Genomic DNA, 16,802 nt, shown 5'->3' with positions numbered 1-16,802 from the left:
TACCGGCTACATTTAACACCTGGAGAGAACAATGTTCAGAGGTGGAGACACTGCAGATTCCAACAGAAGGTAGTCTTTCACATGAGAAGAGCCTTCCTTTGTACATTCAAATTTGGCAAAACTGAATTACAGCCACCTTTTCCCCAAGTTCTCGGATGAATGTGGTTTACAATCAGTAGTCTGTTTAATACTTACACTCCCCACCTACTTAAAAAAATCCAAATGCAAGAGCGTCATTACTTCCTTAAATCTATACGTTTGCATCAACCTTTTTTTGTTATGCTCATCCCACCTTGTCTATTTTGATTCATAAATGGTTAGTCAGGATTAAACCAGAAATGAGCAATTATGCTGGTTCCTTTAGATTTTTTTTCTTCTGCAGACTTTAAACCACAGCTTTTTGCATTTATTAGAATAACTGTGAGAAGGGAAAAGGATTCAGAGTGAATTTTTTCCCGTCCTAAGCAAATTCTGATCCTGTTTCTGAAGTTTCTATCACACACACTATGTACAGAGTAATCTCCCTGGATTGGAAACAGTGTCACAAATGCAGTTCACACCCAAACTTGCACGGTAATGTTAGCTGAATGTAAATATGTCAAGGTAAGTCTGTGATTCCTCAAAAAGCTGCTCAATGTACGTCAGAGTTATGAAAGGCAGGACTGTTTCACATAAGTATGAGCACAGTAAAATCACTTTCATTTTATCAAAATGTAAAGTGATTTGATAATAACCATGAAAATTAAGGTTTTGTTTTACATCTCTAGGAATACCTGATTTTAAATTGAAGACTGCCTATACCTTGGAATCAGGTTTTCAGACTTAACAATTCCACAGCTATAAGCCAAGAATCTATTGTTTATGATGATAAAACAAGGTGTTATCTATGTAATTGGCAGCACATGGCCAAACGGCTTTACATGGGGGTGGCAAGTGACCAGAGAAACCACCAGGGAGGGTAAAAATAATCCTCCAAATAGAACATGAACAACTAAATGCCCATTTAAATAATGTATTTAATCAGGTAAGTTGCACCATATGCCACTGAGGAGACTAGTAGCCAGCTTTTTTCTTTTTTTTCCAGAAAAAGAAACCAAATCACCTGAGTGACTGTGCATTCCTAACAATACTACAACATCATTGGGGCCCAGAGTTGGGGCCCATACCTTAAAAAATCAGAAGAAATAAAAAATTATGTGGGGTTATCAAGATCGCAAAAAATAAAATGTCAGTGAAATTTTTTGCTGACAAAATAACCGACTAGGTCTCCAAACATGCCTTTTGTCCGCTACCTTCAGTGGCGTAAAAGTGATGCATTCTGGCCAAATTAAGCTGTTCAGAAAAATGTATGGACTCACAGCCTTTTCTATCAACCAGGACGTTCAGATCACTCAGTAATTCCCATGTCAGAGATCAGTGTAAGGTCCCCATTTAGTGAAAGACAGAATTAGAGCAGCCAAGTCAGTTCTCCCAACCAAAAAAACCAAACCTGTTGCTATCAAGTCTATTCCTACTCATAGCAACCCTACAGGACAGAGTAGAACTGCCCCAGAGGGTTTTCAAGGATCAGATGGTGGATTCAAACTGCTGACCTTTTGGTGAGCAGCCAAGCTCTTAAGCACTGTGCCACCAGGGCTCCCAGTCTACGGCCATACCACCCTGAATGCACCTGATCTCGTCAGCTAAGCACGGTCAGGCCTGGTTAGTACTTAGATGGGAGACCGCCTGGGAATAGCAGGTGCTGTAGACAGTTCTCCTGAGAAGTTCCAATTTCCCAGCGGTTCCCATTTGTAAATGGGAGGTTGACCCAGCAGGTCTTAACATGTCTGGTCTGGGCCACAGTGAAAACCAGACCAGTTGTGATGGAGTCCATTCCGATTCACAGCGATCCCATGTAGATCAGAGAAGAACTGCGCTCTGTAGGGTTTTCAAGGAAAAGGTTAAGAAAGCTGGATGGGCTCTGCGAGAAAGCAGAGATTACTGCCTTAGGCAAAGTGACCCTTGTAGGTGAAGCTGATCTGTCTGGGGGCAAAAGACATTGGAAAAAGGAGCGCTCACCAGGGTCTGAAGCCAAATTGTTCTTTTCCCAATATTAATAAACGAGAGGAAGCAGATTTGAGTCCAGGTTCTACTAAAGTAGAAATCTAACCTTAAAGGTAAACTTTCACATTAAAGTAAAACGAACAAGTTCTTGTTTCCTCAACTTTTTAAAGTCACGTTTTCGTAAAGCGGATTAACGCACATCGAGGGGCACCAGCAACACTTTCTCCACCCCCACCCCCCCGGAAACTGGAGCAGATCTGGGAGGCAAGGAGTCAAGGGACGTGAGGAAGTCGCAGATAGAAGCCTAGAGATGGAAAGGGAGGTCACTTGGCCCGGGCAACTTGAAACCATCGCGTTTCCTGGCGCCGAACAGCTTGGAATGCCCAGAGAAGCGCCGTTCGCATTACCTTTCCCGGTTCTGGGCAGAGGAGCGGCGGCCCCGGGAGCATGCCCAGAGTACTCCGCCTCAACGGTGGGGCAGCGGCACCCGGCGAGCTGAGGGACCACCACCTGCCACGGCTGTTTAGCAGCGTCGTCAGGGAGACGGCACGGGGCATGCTGGGAAGTCGGGGCAAGGAGTCCCAGAGCCGGTCACCGAGCCGGAAGTGTCCGCAGAGCCAAGTGGGCGGGAAGAAAAGAGCAGGCAAGCTGCCTAACCAGACAGCAGCCATTTTAGGGCGTACTTCCCAGCTTTCCTTAGTAACCTCGTGCATTTGCTCCCGAAAGCACCATCGCTGCTGGCGCAACCCGGCGCCACGGGCTTCACTGCTCCCACGGAACCGGGCCTCCCAGTGACGTCATACGCAGACTTCCGGTGCCCGCTCTTGGGTTTGGACTCTGACATGGTGGGGCTTCCAGTCCTCGCTGGGCTCTTTCCGGCGTCTGATGGAGGGGCTGTCCTCTGGGAGGACGCAGTAGGTGGGATCGGCTGCTGGATCGGTGGCGGGTTGTGACGGTTGGGGTGGTACGGTGTATGAACGCCTGTTTTTGAAGGCTTGGATCTTATACGCGTCTTTCCCCATTTGTTGAACAATTCTGCAAGGTGCTCTAATTGGTTTGGGCTGAATGGACACAGTGGGCTTGCAAGACAGACTTTTAAAGAAATAAGTACTACACAGGATAAGGCGCTGAGATAAAGGACTGGGACTAGGGTAAGGTGAGTTAGGCGCAGAATGTAAAACCCGTGCCAGACCTGTTGCCGTCGCGTCGATTCCAACTCATAGCGACCGTACAGGACAGAGTAGAACTGCCCCGTAGAGTTTCCAAGGAGTGCCTGGTGGATTCGAACTGCCGACGTTTTGGTTAGCAGTTGTAGCACTTAACCACTATACTGCCAGGGTTTCTGCTGAATGTAAGGGGTTGCCAAAAATTCATAATTGACAAATGTCAGAGTTTTTACTAAAGACAGGTTCAGTAACAGTGCTGTGCTGAGCCATATCAGAACCTGAGGCAAAAGGAATAATCAGTAATACTGATCCTGTGAGTGACTCCCTGCGTGGTGCAAACGGGTCATCACTCTTGGCTGCTAACCAAAAGAATGGCAAGCTTGGAGGTTCTAGTCAGAAGAAAGGCCTGGTGGTCTACTTCTGAAAAATCAGGCTGCGGAGCACAGTTCTACTCTGACACACATGGGATTGCCATTAATCAGAAGCGACACCACAACAGCTGGTTAATTGGCTGGATTCTGTGAATAAAATTTGCCAGATGGGGAAGGGGTGAGGATATTGCAGGTGAGTAGGCCAGAGAAGCAAAGACAGGAAGATGAAAAGAGCCTCTGGTTGGGTGAAGCTGGAGAGTTGAGTTCTTAGAGGCATGGAGCAGTAGTTTTACTGTTCCTGTTAAGTAGTTAACTGAAGCCTAATGCATTCTGATTTATTAATTATGAAATTTAAAAGGATATCGTTTTTAGAGCTTAGGGCTTTTTATCTTGACCCCACAAAACAAATATTCTGTGTTATAAGATATGACTACTGTTTATCTCAGTATCAAAGCCAAGTCCACAGAAGCACTATACTGGTATGTCTTTAATGGACTCAGCTCATTTTCTTTTAGAATCATCAGTAGCCTCCATCCCAAGGATCAAAATCCATGAAATCATCAGGTTTGTGCCTTGTAACACACATGGAAAACAAAAGAATGAAAAAGCGCTCACCTAGCTGGTGTTGCCTGAGCATCTAGGTAAGGATTCTGGAATGCTGATACCTAATGTGTTCTCTCTAAACAGCACTTCATAGCATTTGCTGTTGGTTTGATGGTGCTGGAAGCAGCCATAACCAGCATCAATTGAAAATATTTTCTATTGTTTTAAACAGGCAATTTTCCGGACTGTCATCATGGGTATCCGGGGACTAATGAGTTTTGTGGAAGATCATCGTAACGAGTTCTTCACTGATTTGAAGTTGCGGGACACAAAAATTATCATTGATGGCTACGCTCTTTTCCATCGGCTTTGCTTCGATTCAAACTTGGAGCTCCGATATGGAGGGGACTATGATTCTTTTACAGATGTTGTACAAGAATTTTTTGAATCACTGTTTGCTTGTAATATATGTCCATATGTTGTATTAGATGGAGGATGTGACATTTCAGATAAAAAGCTTACAACTTTAAAGGATCGGGCTAGAGACAAAATCCAGATGGCCCATTCTCTTTCTGCTGGTGGGGGTGGGTACGTGTGTCCCTTGCTCATCCGGGAGGTGTTCATACAGGTTTTGATCAAGCTGCGGGTATGTTTTGTCCAGTGCTTCTCAGAAGCAGATCGGGATGTCATGACACTTGCTAATCACTGGAATTGCCCTGTGTTATCGTCAGATAGCGACTTTTGCATTTTTGACCTGAAAGCTGGGTTTTGCCCCTTGAGTGGCTTTCAGTGGAAAAACGTGAACACTATTAAAGGCACACGAAACTACTATATTCCTGCCATGTGCTTTTCCATTGATGCGTTCTGCCATCACTTCAGCAATATGAATAAAGCTCTACTACCTCTCTTTGCGGTGCTGTGTGGAAATGACCACGTCAGTCTGCCCATCGTGGAGAAATTCTTAAATAAAATACGTCTTCCTCTTGGAGCTACCAGTCCTAAGGGGAGGAGACACCACCGAGTTCTAGGACTTCTGAATTGGTTGTCTCGTTTTGCTGGCCCTACTGAAGCACTAGATAATGTTCTGAAGTATCTCCCAAAAAAGGATCGAGAAAATGTTAAGGAGCTTCTCTGTAGTTCCATGGAAGAATACCAGCAGTCCCTGGTGAACCTGCAGGACTTCTTCCAGTATGGTGCTTATGTCTGTCCAGCCTCCTTGAACCTGGGCTTACCAGAATGGGTACTAGTGGCTTTGACCAAAGGCCAGCTGTCTCCTTTCATCAGTGATGCCCTGGTGCTAAGACGGACCATTCTTCAAACACAAGTGGAAAACATGCAGCAACCAAATGCCCACAGAATATCCCAGTCCATCCGGCAAACTATCTACGGGCTTCTTTTGAATGCTTCTCCACATCTGGAAAGCATGTCCTGGAATGCATCGCCTGCTCAGCCGCCAGCTGTCAGTGAAGTGGAAAGGATTAATAAAAATATCAAAACATCAATTGTTCATGCAGTAAAACTACCTAAGGATCATTCTGATTTAAGCAAATTGACTGAGGTAATTATGATACTAATGAAATCTTTGTAAAGCACTTTACAGGTATAATGTAGATTAAACCAAGCCCAATTCCAACTCATAGCGACCCTATAGAACAGAGCAGAAGTGCCCTATAGAGTTTCCAAGGCTGCAAATCTTTAAGGAAGCCGATCGCCAGGTCTTTTCTCTGGAGGAGCAACTGATAGGTTCGAACCGCCAACCTTTCAGTTAGCAGCCAAGTGCTTTAACTACTGTGCCACCAGGGCTCCTTTCACATATATTACCTTGCTTAATATAACAAACTGAGGTAGGTTGCTATATTGCCCCCGTTTCATAGCTGAGAAGACTGGGAGTCAAGTAAACTGCCTTGCTTAAAATCACAGCCAGGGTGTCAGTGTTAGGACTCAAACCTAGATGTTTTAGCTCCAAATCGACCATTTCCACTGTAATTCAGTGGCCTGTGTTGCTATCTTTGGAATTATTACTATGTTGATACTAGCTGTTAATAGAATGGGTTATGTGGCTTAAAAAAAAAATTCTAAGCTGAAAAAGAAGTATTCTTATCAGCACTGATGAAACTAGCATTTCAGACTGCATCAGATTTCAATTAACAATACTAGTACTGATGCTTGGGTCTGATTTTTTATTTTTATTTATGAGGACCTTTTCTTCAGACTTTAGCTTTGTGGCGTCATGGTGATTTGCTTAGTTTGATACCGAAAACATGACTCTTAGCCTAACTCAGTGTTTCTTAAACCTGAGTAATGCTCAGACCAATTGCCTTTTCAGGGAAATAAAATTCTCCTGGATCACTCCAGTGCTGACTTAATTTTTTTATAATATTACATAAATATATGAAAAAATATAAATAGATGAAACGGTTTATGCCTATAACACAATTAAGTTCTCAAAGTAAATGCAGATAAACTTACAAAACCCATTGCAGTGCCCATCGGGAGTTTTCTTAGATCCATCTAAACAGTCAGACTCACTTGACTCTCATAGGCCACCCTTGGCACCAGTCTACTGAAAAGGATCTAGGAGAACAGCCACAGTTTCCCAGAGGGAAATTGCTACTGGCATCTAGTGGGTGGATGTGAAGGATGCAGTTAAACATCCTTCAACGTATAGGACAGTGCCTAACAGCAAAGAATTATCCGGCCCAAATTGTCAGTAGTGGCAAGGTTGACAAACCCTCTCCTACAGAGCTGACCAGGAACTAGCGTCGTTAACATCTTCATTAGTGACAGTTCAGGCATGGGGAGTGAGACTGGCATCAGGTGGCTGCAGGAGCTTCCCTGGCTGTGGAGAGTGATGCTAAAGAGGGACAGGGTTCCTTTTGGAGTGATGAAAATGTTCTGGAATTAGCTAGTGGTGATGGTTGCACAGCATTATGAGTATACTACCAACCACTGAAGTATACACTGAGCAGGTGAGTTTTATGGTAAGTGAATTATATCTCAGAGGAGGGGAAAAAGCCCCACTGACTTAGAAGTCTCATTCCCCACAGGGCCCAGTCTTTCATGTAACCATTCCATAGACATAGCTTTCGAGGTCCCTGCAAGGGACATGGCTAATTATAAGAGTCACTGTGTTTAGGAAAGCCCTAAGATAGGGTGTCCCCATCAGATGTTTATAGTTCAAGTCTAGGTGCAGTTTCACAATAGAGTCATTAGTGTCGTGCTTAGTAACACAACTGACAATCTTTATCAGGTTTTCAGAGTGACAGGGCCAGAAAGGTCAGCACAGGTCAGATTCTCAAACAGGAGCGCTTTGTTAACCCTTTACCCACACCAATAAAATTTAATTAGCAACATTCTCAAGGATGTTTTGCTGAAATTAAATTTCTACTCATGAATGGTACTATATCACAGGGTTGGTTTCGTTATTGTTTTACTTTTTATAGCTTTATTGAGGAGTAATTGATGAGCAATCAGCTGCGCCCTAGTGTCCACTTTCATGAGTTGTGATCTATCTCTACATCCATGAAGCCATCCCACAACTAAAATAATGAACATATCCATCACCCCCAGAAGTTTCCTCGTGCCCGTTTGTAATTTATCCCTCCCTCACTATATACATATAGAAAAGTACACAGAAATTGTACAGCTTGATGAATTTTCACAAACTGAACACAGCCGGGTTAACTGCACAAGATGAGGAGTCACGACCAGCACCCAGGAGATTTCCCCGGTGGCTTGTTCCTGTCACCCCTCCCTTCCATTCTTGTCACTCTCCTGGCCTCTAACAACAGAATAGTTTTGTTTTTATACTTTATGAAAATGCAGTCAGACAGTATGAACTCCTTTGTGTCTGGCTTCTTTTATTCAACACAATGCTTGTGAGATTCGTCCATTGTCATTGTGAGTACTTGGAGATCATTCATTCTCATTGCTGTATTTTACTACATTATGAGAATATACCACAATTGATTTTCCTGTTCTACAGCTGATGGGCGTTTTGGGTAGTTTCCAGCTTTGGCTCTTGTGAGTAGTAGTGCTGTGAACATGCTAGTACACATCACGTGGTGAACATCGGACACCTTTCTATTGTGTATATACCTGGGAGTGGAATTACTTGTCATAGGATGCAAGTAAGGAGCCCTGGTGGTGCAGTGGTTAAAACGCTTAGCTGCTAACCAAAAGGGTGGCGCTTGGAACCTACCAGCCACTCCACAGAAGAAAGATAGGCAGCTTCAGTAAAGATCACAGCCTTGGAAACCTCTGTCCTGTAGGGTCGGTATGAGTCAGAACCGATTAGACAGCAGTGGGTTTGGTTTAGGATGCAGTTATGTTCGGCTTAGAAGATATATTGCCAAATAGTCTTGCAAAATGGTTGTACTAATTAATATTTCCACCAGCAGCATATGAGAGTTCCCTTTACACCCCTGCCAATACTTGGAATTTTCTATTCTTGATTTTTTAAAATTTAGCTATTCCGTTGGTTGTGTAGTGGTATCATTTTATCCATTTTGGTGGGTATGTAATGATTTTAATTTGCATTTCTAAGATGATTAATTTGAACACCTTTTCATATGTTCATTGGCCATTTGGAGATTCTCTTATGTGAAATTTCTGTTTAGTCTTTGCCCATTTTTCTATAGTGTTATCTTTTTGTTGATTTCCATATGCAAGTCCTTTGTGGAATACATGTATTGTGAATACCCTCTCCCATTCTGTGGGTTGTCTTTTCACTCTTCAGTATGTTTTGATGAACAGAAGTTCTTAATATAATCCAGTTAAAATTTTTATTATTTATGGTTATCACTTTTGTGATCTACTTAAAAAAAATGCCTATTCCAAGGTCACAAAAATGTCTATGTTTTATTCTAAAAGCTTTGTTGTTTTGTCTTTCACATTTAAATTTACAATCTATCTAGGTTTGATTTTTTTTTTTTTTTTTTTGTGGATGGTGTAAAATAGGAGTCAGGACACTTTTTCCCCTTTATGGAAATCCCGTTGAATCAATTCAACCAAAGCCAATTGTACCCCTTGCTAGATAGAGATGACTTGAGTCTGTCACTACTTACCTGTATTCAGAGCAGTGTAAAATTTTAGTTCACTCGCTGCTGTGATGTCATTTGGCTTTCCCTTGACATGAACTCATCAATTCTGTATTTAGCCCAATACTGTTGGTTCTAATTAGCCCATGACAATTCTAAATGGTACCAGGCATAAATATGATTCCAAATATAGATGCCGGTACAAGAATGGAAACCTTGTGACAGTATTTAGTCATTTCGGTGTTTTTTCCCTAACATGATGTAGCAATAATAAATAATTATCTGCTTTGTGCCAGCTGGTAGGAACTTTATACGCTCGCTCACTTGATTCCCACAGTAACCACATCAGGTAAGGTTTCATTTGGGTGCTGTTGGCTGCAATGGACAGCGCACCACTTGAGTTAACCAAAGAAAGGGTGGTTAATTTTAAGGAGATATGGAAGGGGATCATTCTTGGAAGTGAGGCAGTGCCAAGAGCAGCCTCTCAGGGTGCCTGTGCCGGTCGCTGTGGCAACTTCCTCTGCAGGGATGTGCTTTTGCGCCCCCTAGGGGAAGGGAAAGGAGTTGTCACATGGGATTAACGTAAACAGCTTACCAAGGCCTGTGAGCAGAGAAGTTCCCCTTCTGGAAGGAGCTGAGGATTGGTGGGCTCCATGAAGCATCTTTTGTAAATGATCATAATGCCTGTTTTACAGAAGATCAAACAGACTGAAGAGAAGCTTGTAAACTTGTGCAAGCCTGTAGAGTTAGTGAGGGATAAACAAAGCTTAGTCATTACAGTTGTAATTTAGCTCTAGAATTCAATAATTTAAGCATTATATGTCAGAAAAGGATTAATATATTTTCTTACCTTTACTTGGTGTATTTTTCTACCAGTTTAGGAAATTATAAAAAGTAGTTTTTATTTTACTTTAAATTTAAGTAGTTAATGCTGTTTCTAGTAGGAGTGATTGATTATTCTATAAAGCACTTTGTATATTTCTAATTTAAAAAAATTTCACCACTATCACAATATTATCAAAACAAGTATTTAAAAATTAATATTATTTCATGCTCTCATGCATTGATGAAACAGTTTTGTCAATTTTTACAACACATGTTTTATTCAGGTTAACATCTCTATTCTAAGCTGTCAACCACACTTGACTACTAACTAGGTGCTAGGTGTTGAGAAATGTGCCAGACTGTCACATCCTCCCAGAAAGTTAAGAAGAAAGAAATTCTTTTCTGGCAGTTTGCAGCCACTGGGAATACAACTTTTTTTTTTTCTCTCTCAAAGTTTGATTGTGAAGACCTCCTGAAGGTGCCTTTTTAATAGCCTAGTTTCTTTATCTATAAGACTGTGTGACCTATAAGATCCTTTATGGTTCTGAAATACTGAAGATTAAAAGTATCTCAGCAAGAAGCCGAAATCTATCATAGCTATTTATTTCCTAACTTTCATTTCAAGTGCAGTACAAAGCATGGTGTAAAGATCAGTGTGGCAGGTATTGCAAGCACAATGCAGGTTGTCCTTAAGAATGTCAGCCCTTTGAGGCACATCATACAACCTAATATTTGTTGGGGTCCTTGAATATAACCCTAACCTACAAGTGGTCTCTCTGTGACCATCCTAGTGCAGGGAAACACAAAGACAAACATTCAGGCTGGGAAGGGACATGAAGCAGGACTCCAACCAATACCATGCTGTGATGTGCTACAAAGGGTTTGCATAAACTAAGAGTTTCTCTTTTGGAGGTGAGCAGGGATGCCTTCATGAGAAGCTAGGGCCTGAACACTTGCTGGCAAATAGGGGCAGAGCCTCCAGGAGTACAGATCTTTGCTTCTCAGAGCGTTGCACTTGAGTTGCTAGTTAAAATGCAGATTCTTGGGTTCCCCTAGATTTAGAACCAAAATTGGGGTGGGGGTGCTGAGGATTTGAACTTTTAACAAGCTTCCCCGCTTGTTTGATGTGTGCACTGTGGTTTGCTGCTCGCCAGCCTACACAGAGAGGATGGAATGACACAAGCAGAGGCCATGTAGCTCGAGGAGACAGTGCAGCCATTCAGTCAATAATATTAAATACTTAATTAATGTTCTAAATGCTTGGAGGGCGGCTGATTTTTTTCCAGGAAGATGAGTGTAACAGCTGACACAGCAGTCTCGTTTGCTTTCGCTTCATGCTAGGGGGAAAAATGCCGTTCCCCAAAGTAACCTGCAGGATGTTGGGTGTATATTTTCAGCTTTCCTTGGATAAACGGGAGATGCTTCTATTAGAAACCCTGAAGGTGAAACGGACCATTCTGGACCCAATCCCTCCTTCGTTGAGGTTGCCCATTGCTGTCAGTTGCTACTGGTTGCAGCAGACAGAGGCCAAGGCAAAGCTGCACCATGTACAGGCCTTACTGCTGGGGATGCTGATGGGACCCTTGCATGCCAGAACCGACAGCCCTGGTAGGTGTCTGGAATTTCCGGGAGTGTGTTTTTCCATGTTACTTGCATATATGCAAAGGTTTAAACAAACAAGAAAATGTTTTTGAATTATTTACTCTCATCAGTTTATACCATACCTTAAAAGAGGCATCAAAGTATCATTCACTTGTTGATAAATACTTCTGGCACAAAATATTCGCCAATAGTGCCAGGCTCCGTGCTGGAGGACTTGACTACAGCAATAAGCAGTGAAGACGTGCTGGTTCTGCCTCATCCCGCCTGCTTTGTGGCACCTAAAGCTTTACCTTGTGAAGTGGCTGGCGGGTGCATTTGCCAGTTGCATTCTGTATTCCACATTCTTTACCCCATTATCAGTACAGCAACAACATCACAAAAACTTATTTAAAATAGCCCACTGGAGAAACCTCTGAATGCCTACAACTACCGTTAACATTCGTCTTGTGTTTTTTTAAACTTTTTACTCCTTTTCCTCTACTGTAAATTCAAATAGTATATAAGTAGTGATGGTAGAAATAATAACTTCTATTTCTACTAGAGAAATACACTTGGAGGCAATTTCATCTGTGTATAAACAGCATGTGAAATAAATATTGATGCATCAGAGCTCTTTAATTCTATAATGCAATTATTCTCTTTAAAGGATTTTGAATGCTGTAGCACTTTATCTAAACGTGTAATAGTTATGACACTCTAAAACAGTATAATATGGAAGCTACTAGCCACATGTGGTTACTGAAATTTAAATTAATTAAAATCAGAATTAAAAATTCAGCTTCTCAGTTGCACTAGCCACATTTCAAGTGTTTGATGGCCACATGTGGCTAGAAGCTACTGTATTGGACAGCGCAGGTACAGAGCATTTCCATCCTTGCAGAAAGTTCTATTGAACAGTGCTACGCTAGCGTTTACTTTTTAAAATAAGTTAAATGAAATAGCATGGACTCCAAGACACCCCAAGTTTTAAGCCTCAAGTAGCTATTATATGAGAGCAAAATAAATGATTTAAGGCCCACTACTGCTTTAAGTGCTCCGAGTGGTGCAGACAGGTTAACGGGCTCGGTGCTAATTGAAAGGTTGAGGTTCCAGTCCACCCAGAGGAGCCTCGGAAGAAAGGCCTGGTAATCTACTTCTGAAAAATCTGCTATTGAAAACTCTATGGAGCACAGTTCTACTCTGACACACACGGGGTCACCATGAGTAGGTTTCAACTTGATGGCAACTGGTAACTGTTTTAAGATACAAATGTAGAGTATTTCCTCTCATTGAATAAAAAATTCGAGTCTCAGAGCAGAAGTCTTTAGCTGAGTCAACAGACGGTGCATGCCAAGGGTCTGTTTCTCTTCTTTTAGGGACTGTGGACACCACCCCCAGGCAGGTCAGTGCCCTGCTGTTTGCTGGTTGGTCAAAGGTGGGCCTCCTTTTCATTACTTTCAAGTTGGTCCAGATGTCATTTCGTGTCACCTGCTCAAACCAGCCCGTAGCTTATAGCGGATAACACGCAGCATTCCTTATTTCCTAGAGTTGCCTCTTGCCCCATATCCTTTACCACTTGAAGCTGATTATTCCTCAGATTCTCTTGAGTTATAGTTTTCTCCCATAAAACAGAGGCTAAATTGTGCTTTGAACATACTGCCTCTTTTTTTAAAAAGAAACAAAAACAAATGCACTGTAGCATTGGAGTTTCCATGAGAGGAAGTTTAGTGAAAAGGAACAGTATTTAATAGTAATTTTTAATTTTCATAGACACAGACTCTGGGTTTGGAGAGTTCAGATGTAAATGCGTTTAAGGTCAGGTAGTGAACTAATTTTTTTTTTCAATTTAGCGAACTAGTGGAAGAGAACTTATTTCAAGGACAAAATAAATTATTTGTGTTCAATAACATTATCATTAAAAAGATATCGCAGAGTTCTGGCAAAATGGCGCTCTAGGCAGAAGCATCACGCCGTCCCTCCACAGCAAAGATCCGAAAAACTAAGCTGAACAGAGAATACAACAATCCTGAAACTATAAAACATCAAATGAAGACATAAAGAACTCAGCCAAGCACCAAATGGAGTGAGAAAACTGACAGAGAATGGAGAGCGAGGAGAGATTCATGCAGAGGTCCCCTACCAGCTAACGCAGTGTGGATCCGCCATCTTGGACTCCTATCGGAGACCAGCAAACGGGGTATGAGAAAGCAGCCTCACGGAGCATCCAGCAGGAGACAAAACAACCGGTAATTTGCGATATACACTTTCCCACCCCCCCCAACCCTTCTTCACCCCCACTCGGCCTCCTCTGCTTCCCGCAGCCACAATCTCTTGACCGGGAAATACCGGCTGCTTGGATTCCACACGCCCGAATGGGCTGGCTTTCTGTGTGCCATTTGTTGGCTGCTGGTGTTGCTTTTTTCTGCTGCTTTTGATTTCTTCCTTACCTCTCACCACCTCCCCCTCCTTTCGCTCAAATACCTGGCTCCGTGCACCATCTTTGCTTCTTCCTGAGGGGCTGCAGAGCTCCGGTAATTTGTGATATACGCTTTCCCACTCCCTACCCTTCTTCACTCATACTCGGCCCCCTCTGCTTCCTGCGGACACAGTCTCTTGTCCGAGAAACATCAGGCCACACTAGCTGGCTCTCTGAGTGCCATTTGTTGGCTGCTAGTGTTGCTTTTTTTTTCTGCTGCTTTTGATTTCTTCCTTACCTCTCATCACCTCCCTCCTTTCGCTCAAATACCTGGCTCCCTGCACCATCTTTGCTTCTTTCTGAGGGGCTGCAGAGCTCCAGTAATTTGTGATATATGCTTTCCCACTCCCTACCCTTCTTCACTCACACTCGGCCCCCTCTGCTTCCTGCAGACACAGTCTCTTGTCCGAGAAACACCAGCCCACACTAGCTGGTTCTCTGAGTGCCATTTGTTGGCTGCTAGCTATTGTTGCTTTTTTTTTCTGCTGCTTTTGATTTCTTTCTTACCTCTCACCACCTCCTCCTCCTTTCGCTCAAATACCTGGCTCCGTGCGCCATATTTGCTTCTTCCTGAGGGGCTGTGGAGATCCGTTCGAGTGTGGAGCTGCTCCCCGGTCTGGGCTGCCGCGCCGGTGGGATCCCGGGGCTTTTGTTCATTTGTTTGTTTTGAATTCTTTGTTTGTTTTCTTTTCCTTTTCTTGAGTTGGGAGCCCTTTCTGACCAGGTGGTGCTGCATGGAAAGGAGGCTTCCCCCTCGGCTTGCACAGACGTGCAGAGGGATCCCTGAGAGCATTTCTTTTTTCGTTGCTTTTTTTTTTTTCTCTGTTTTTTGGGGGGCCTTTCTTGTTCTTTTTTTTTTTTTTAATTTGTTTTGATTTCTTTTCCCTCTTTTTCCCTTTTTGTCTTTCTTCATTGCTGTTTCTTGTCTCTCTATATCTTCTTTCTCCTTCTGTTCCCTGAATACCTGGCGTTGTATATCTCTACGCCTTCTAGCCAGGCTGTACTGCAACACCTGAGAGCGACTTCCCCAGACCTCATAGCTGCAGTGGTGGGATCCCTGGGAACTTTGCAGTTCTTTAACCTTTCTGATTTTTATTTATTCATTCTTTTCTTTTCTTCCTCTTCCTGTTTCTGTTTTTCTCTATTTCATAGCCTCTCATCTCTCCACTCCAACGGCAAGCTCCCCTAGCATTCTTTTTTTGTTTGTTTGTATGTTTTTCGCTCCTGTTCCTCTCTCATCTCTCCCATATCCATTTTAGCTCCACACATAACAATCTCCCCACTGCATCCTGCCTACCTGCACCGTGCGCTTGACATTATACCACCAAGCAGCACAGGCATGCCCTACTGGAACCTGCACTGCACTGATTACCAACCCACTCTGGTGGCTGTAGTAAGTGCCACAAACAACCCATCCCAGTTACTCCTCTTCAGCTAGACCTGCCCTGCTGTACCATATCTGAGTGACTGACCTTGCCAATTGGAGAAGGAGGTGAAAAGTATTGTGCCCACAGATGAGCAAACAACAAAGAACACACAGTCCACCTGCTCAGACATAGTCAAATTTAAAAAAAAAGGGGGGACAGAACAAACAAATCTACAATCAATAAACAAGAAAAATAACTACTGAATGCCCCAAAGACAGCAGACAATATCAAAACATTTAGAAAAACAGGACAGGATGGTTCCAGTAGGCACCCAAAGTAAAACACCAGATGACTCTCCAGTGGAAGAAAATGCACTAGAACTACCTGTTAGGGAATTCGAATCTCTAATACTCAGAATTCTCCAAGAGCTGAGGCAAAAAGCTGACAAACATGAGGAAAAAATAGATAAATTCATGAAAAATACAAAAAATTGGAAGAATTCAGGAAAATAATGCAGGAAAAACATGCCAAAATAAATTCACAACTAGAAATTATACAAAGACAACAATTAGAAATCGAAAAGATAAAAAGATTTCAGAAATGGACAGCGTCATAGAAAGGCTGAGAAGCGCATTTGAAACGGTGGAAGACAGGATCAGTGGAATTGAAGACAAACACTTGGATACAACTCTGTTTCAGGAAAACCCAGAAAAAAGAACAAAGAAAAATGAAGAGACCCTGAGAGTTATGCGGGATACAATCAAAAGCAAAAATCTACGAGTAATTGGAATTCCAGAACGGGGAGAAAACAGAAAACACAGAGAGGGTCATTGAAGAACGGAAAACTTCCCCAATATCATGAAAGATGAAAAGCTGGCCATCCAAGAAGCTCAATGAACCCCATATAGGATAGACCCCAAAAGAAAATCACCAACGCATATCATAATCACACTCGCCAAAACCAAAGACAAACAGAATCCTGAGAGCAGCTTGTGAAAAACGAGTCACATACAGAGGAGAAACAATAAGACTAAGCTCAGATTATTTGGCAGTAACCATGCAGGCAAGAAGACAATGGGATGACATATATAAAATCATGAAAGAAAAAAATTGCCACCCAAGAATAACATATCCTGCAAAACTCTCGTTCACATTTGCTAGTGAAATTAGATCATTTCCAGATAAACAGAAATTAAGGGAATATGTAAAAGTCAAACCAGACTTACAAGAATTATTAAAGGGAGTTCTTCAATCTGGGGACAAACAGCTTCAGCTCACAGGCAGAATCTAGGACGCAGGATCGTACCAGCCAGATACCAATCTAGGAAATGAACTCTCGAGGAATATCCAAAACCAAAAGAAATACAACAGGGAATCAGAGCAGTTAATCA

The 16,802-nt window shown here is 42.5% G+C and overlaps 1 protein-coding gene and 1 pseudogene across 1 annotated transcript in view; both read left to right on the top strand.

Moving 5' to 3' along the window:
• The first annotated feature begins 1,641 nt into the window (after positions 1–1,641).
• LOC111821440 (uncharacterized) lies at positions 1,642–1,750 on the top strand (annotated as a pseudogene).
• Positions 1,751–2,854: 1,104 nt separating this feature from the next.
• ASTE1 (asteroid homolog 1) overlaps positions 2,855–16,802 on the top strand; it is a 21,526-nt gene continuing 7,578 nt past the window's right edge. The window contains exons 1-3 of the mRNA XM_004381397.2: positions 2,855–4,221; positions 4,356–5,681; positions 11,385–11,595. Coding sequence (XP_004381454.1) covers positions 4,377–5,681; positions 11,385–11,595 — 1,516 coding nt within the window. The 5' untranslated portion in view covers positions 2,855–4,221; positions 4,356–4,376. The remainder of the gene's footprint in view (positions 4,222–4,355; positions 5,682–11,384; positions 11,596–16,802) is intronic.

Source organism: Trichechus manatus, unplaced genomic scaffold (assembly GCF_000243295.1).
Source record: "Trichechus manatus latirostris isolate Lorelei unplaced genomic scaffold, TriManLat1.0 scaffold00084, whole genome shotgun sequence".
Lineage (NCBI taxonomy): Eukaryota > Metazoa > Chordata > Mammalia > Sirenia > Trichechidae > Trichechus > Trichechus manatus.
The sequence above is the reverse complement of the archived record's forward strand: the minus strand, read 5'-3'. Positions and strand labels throughout refer to the sequence as shown.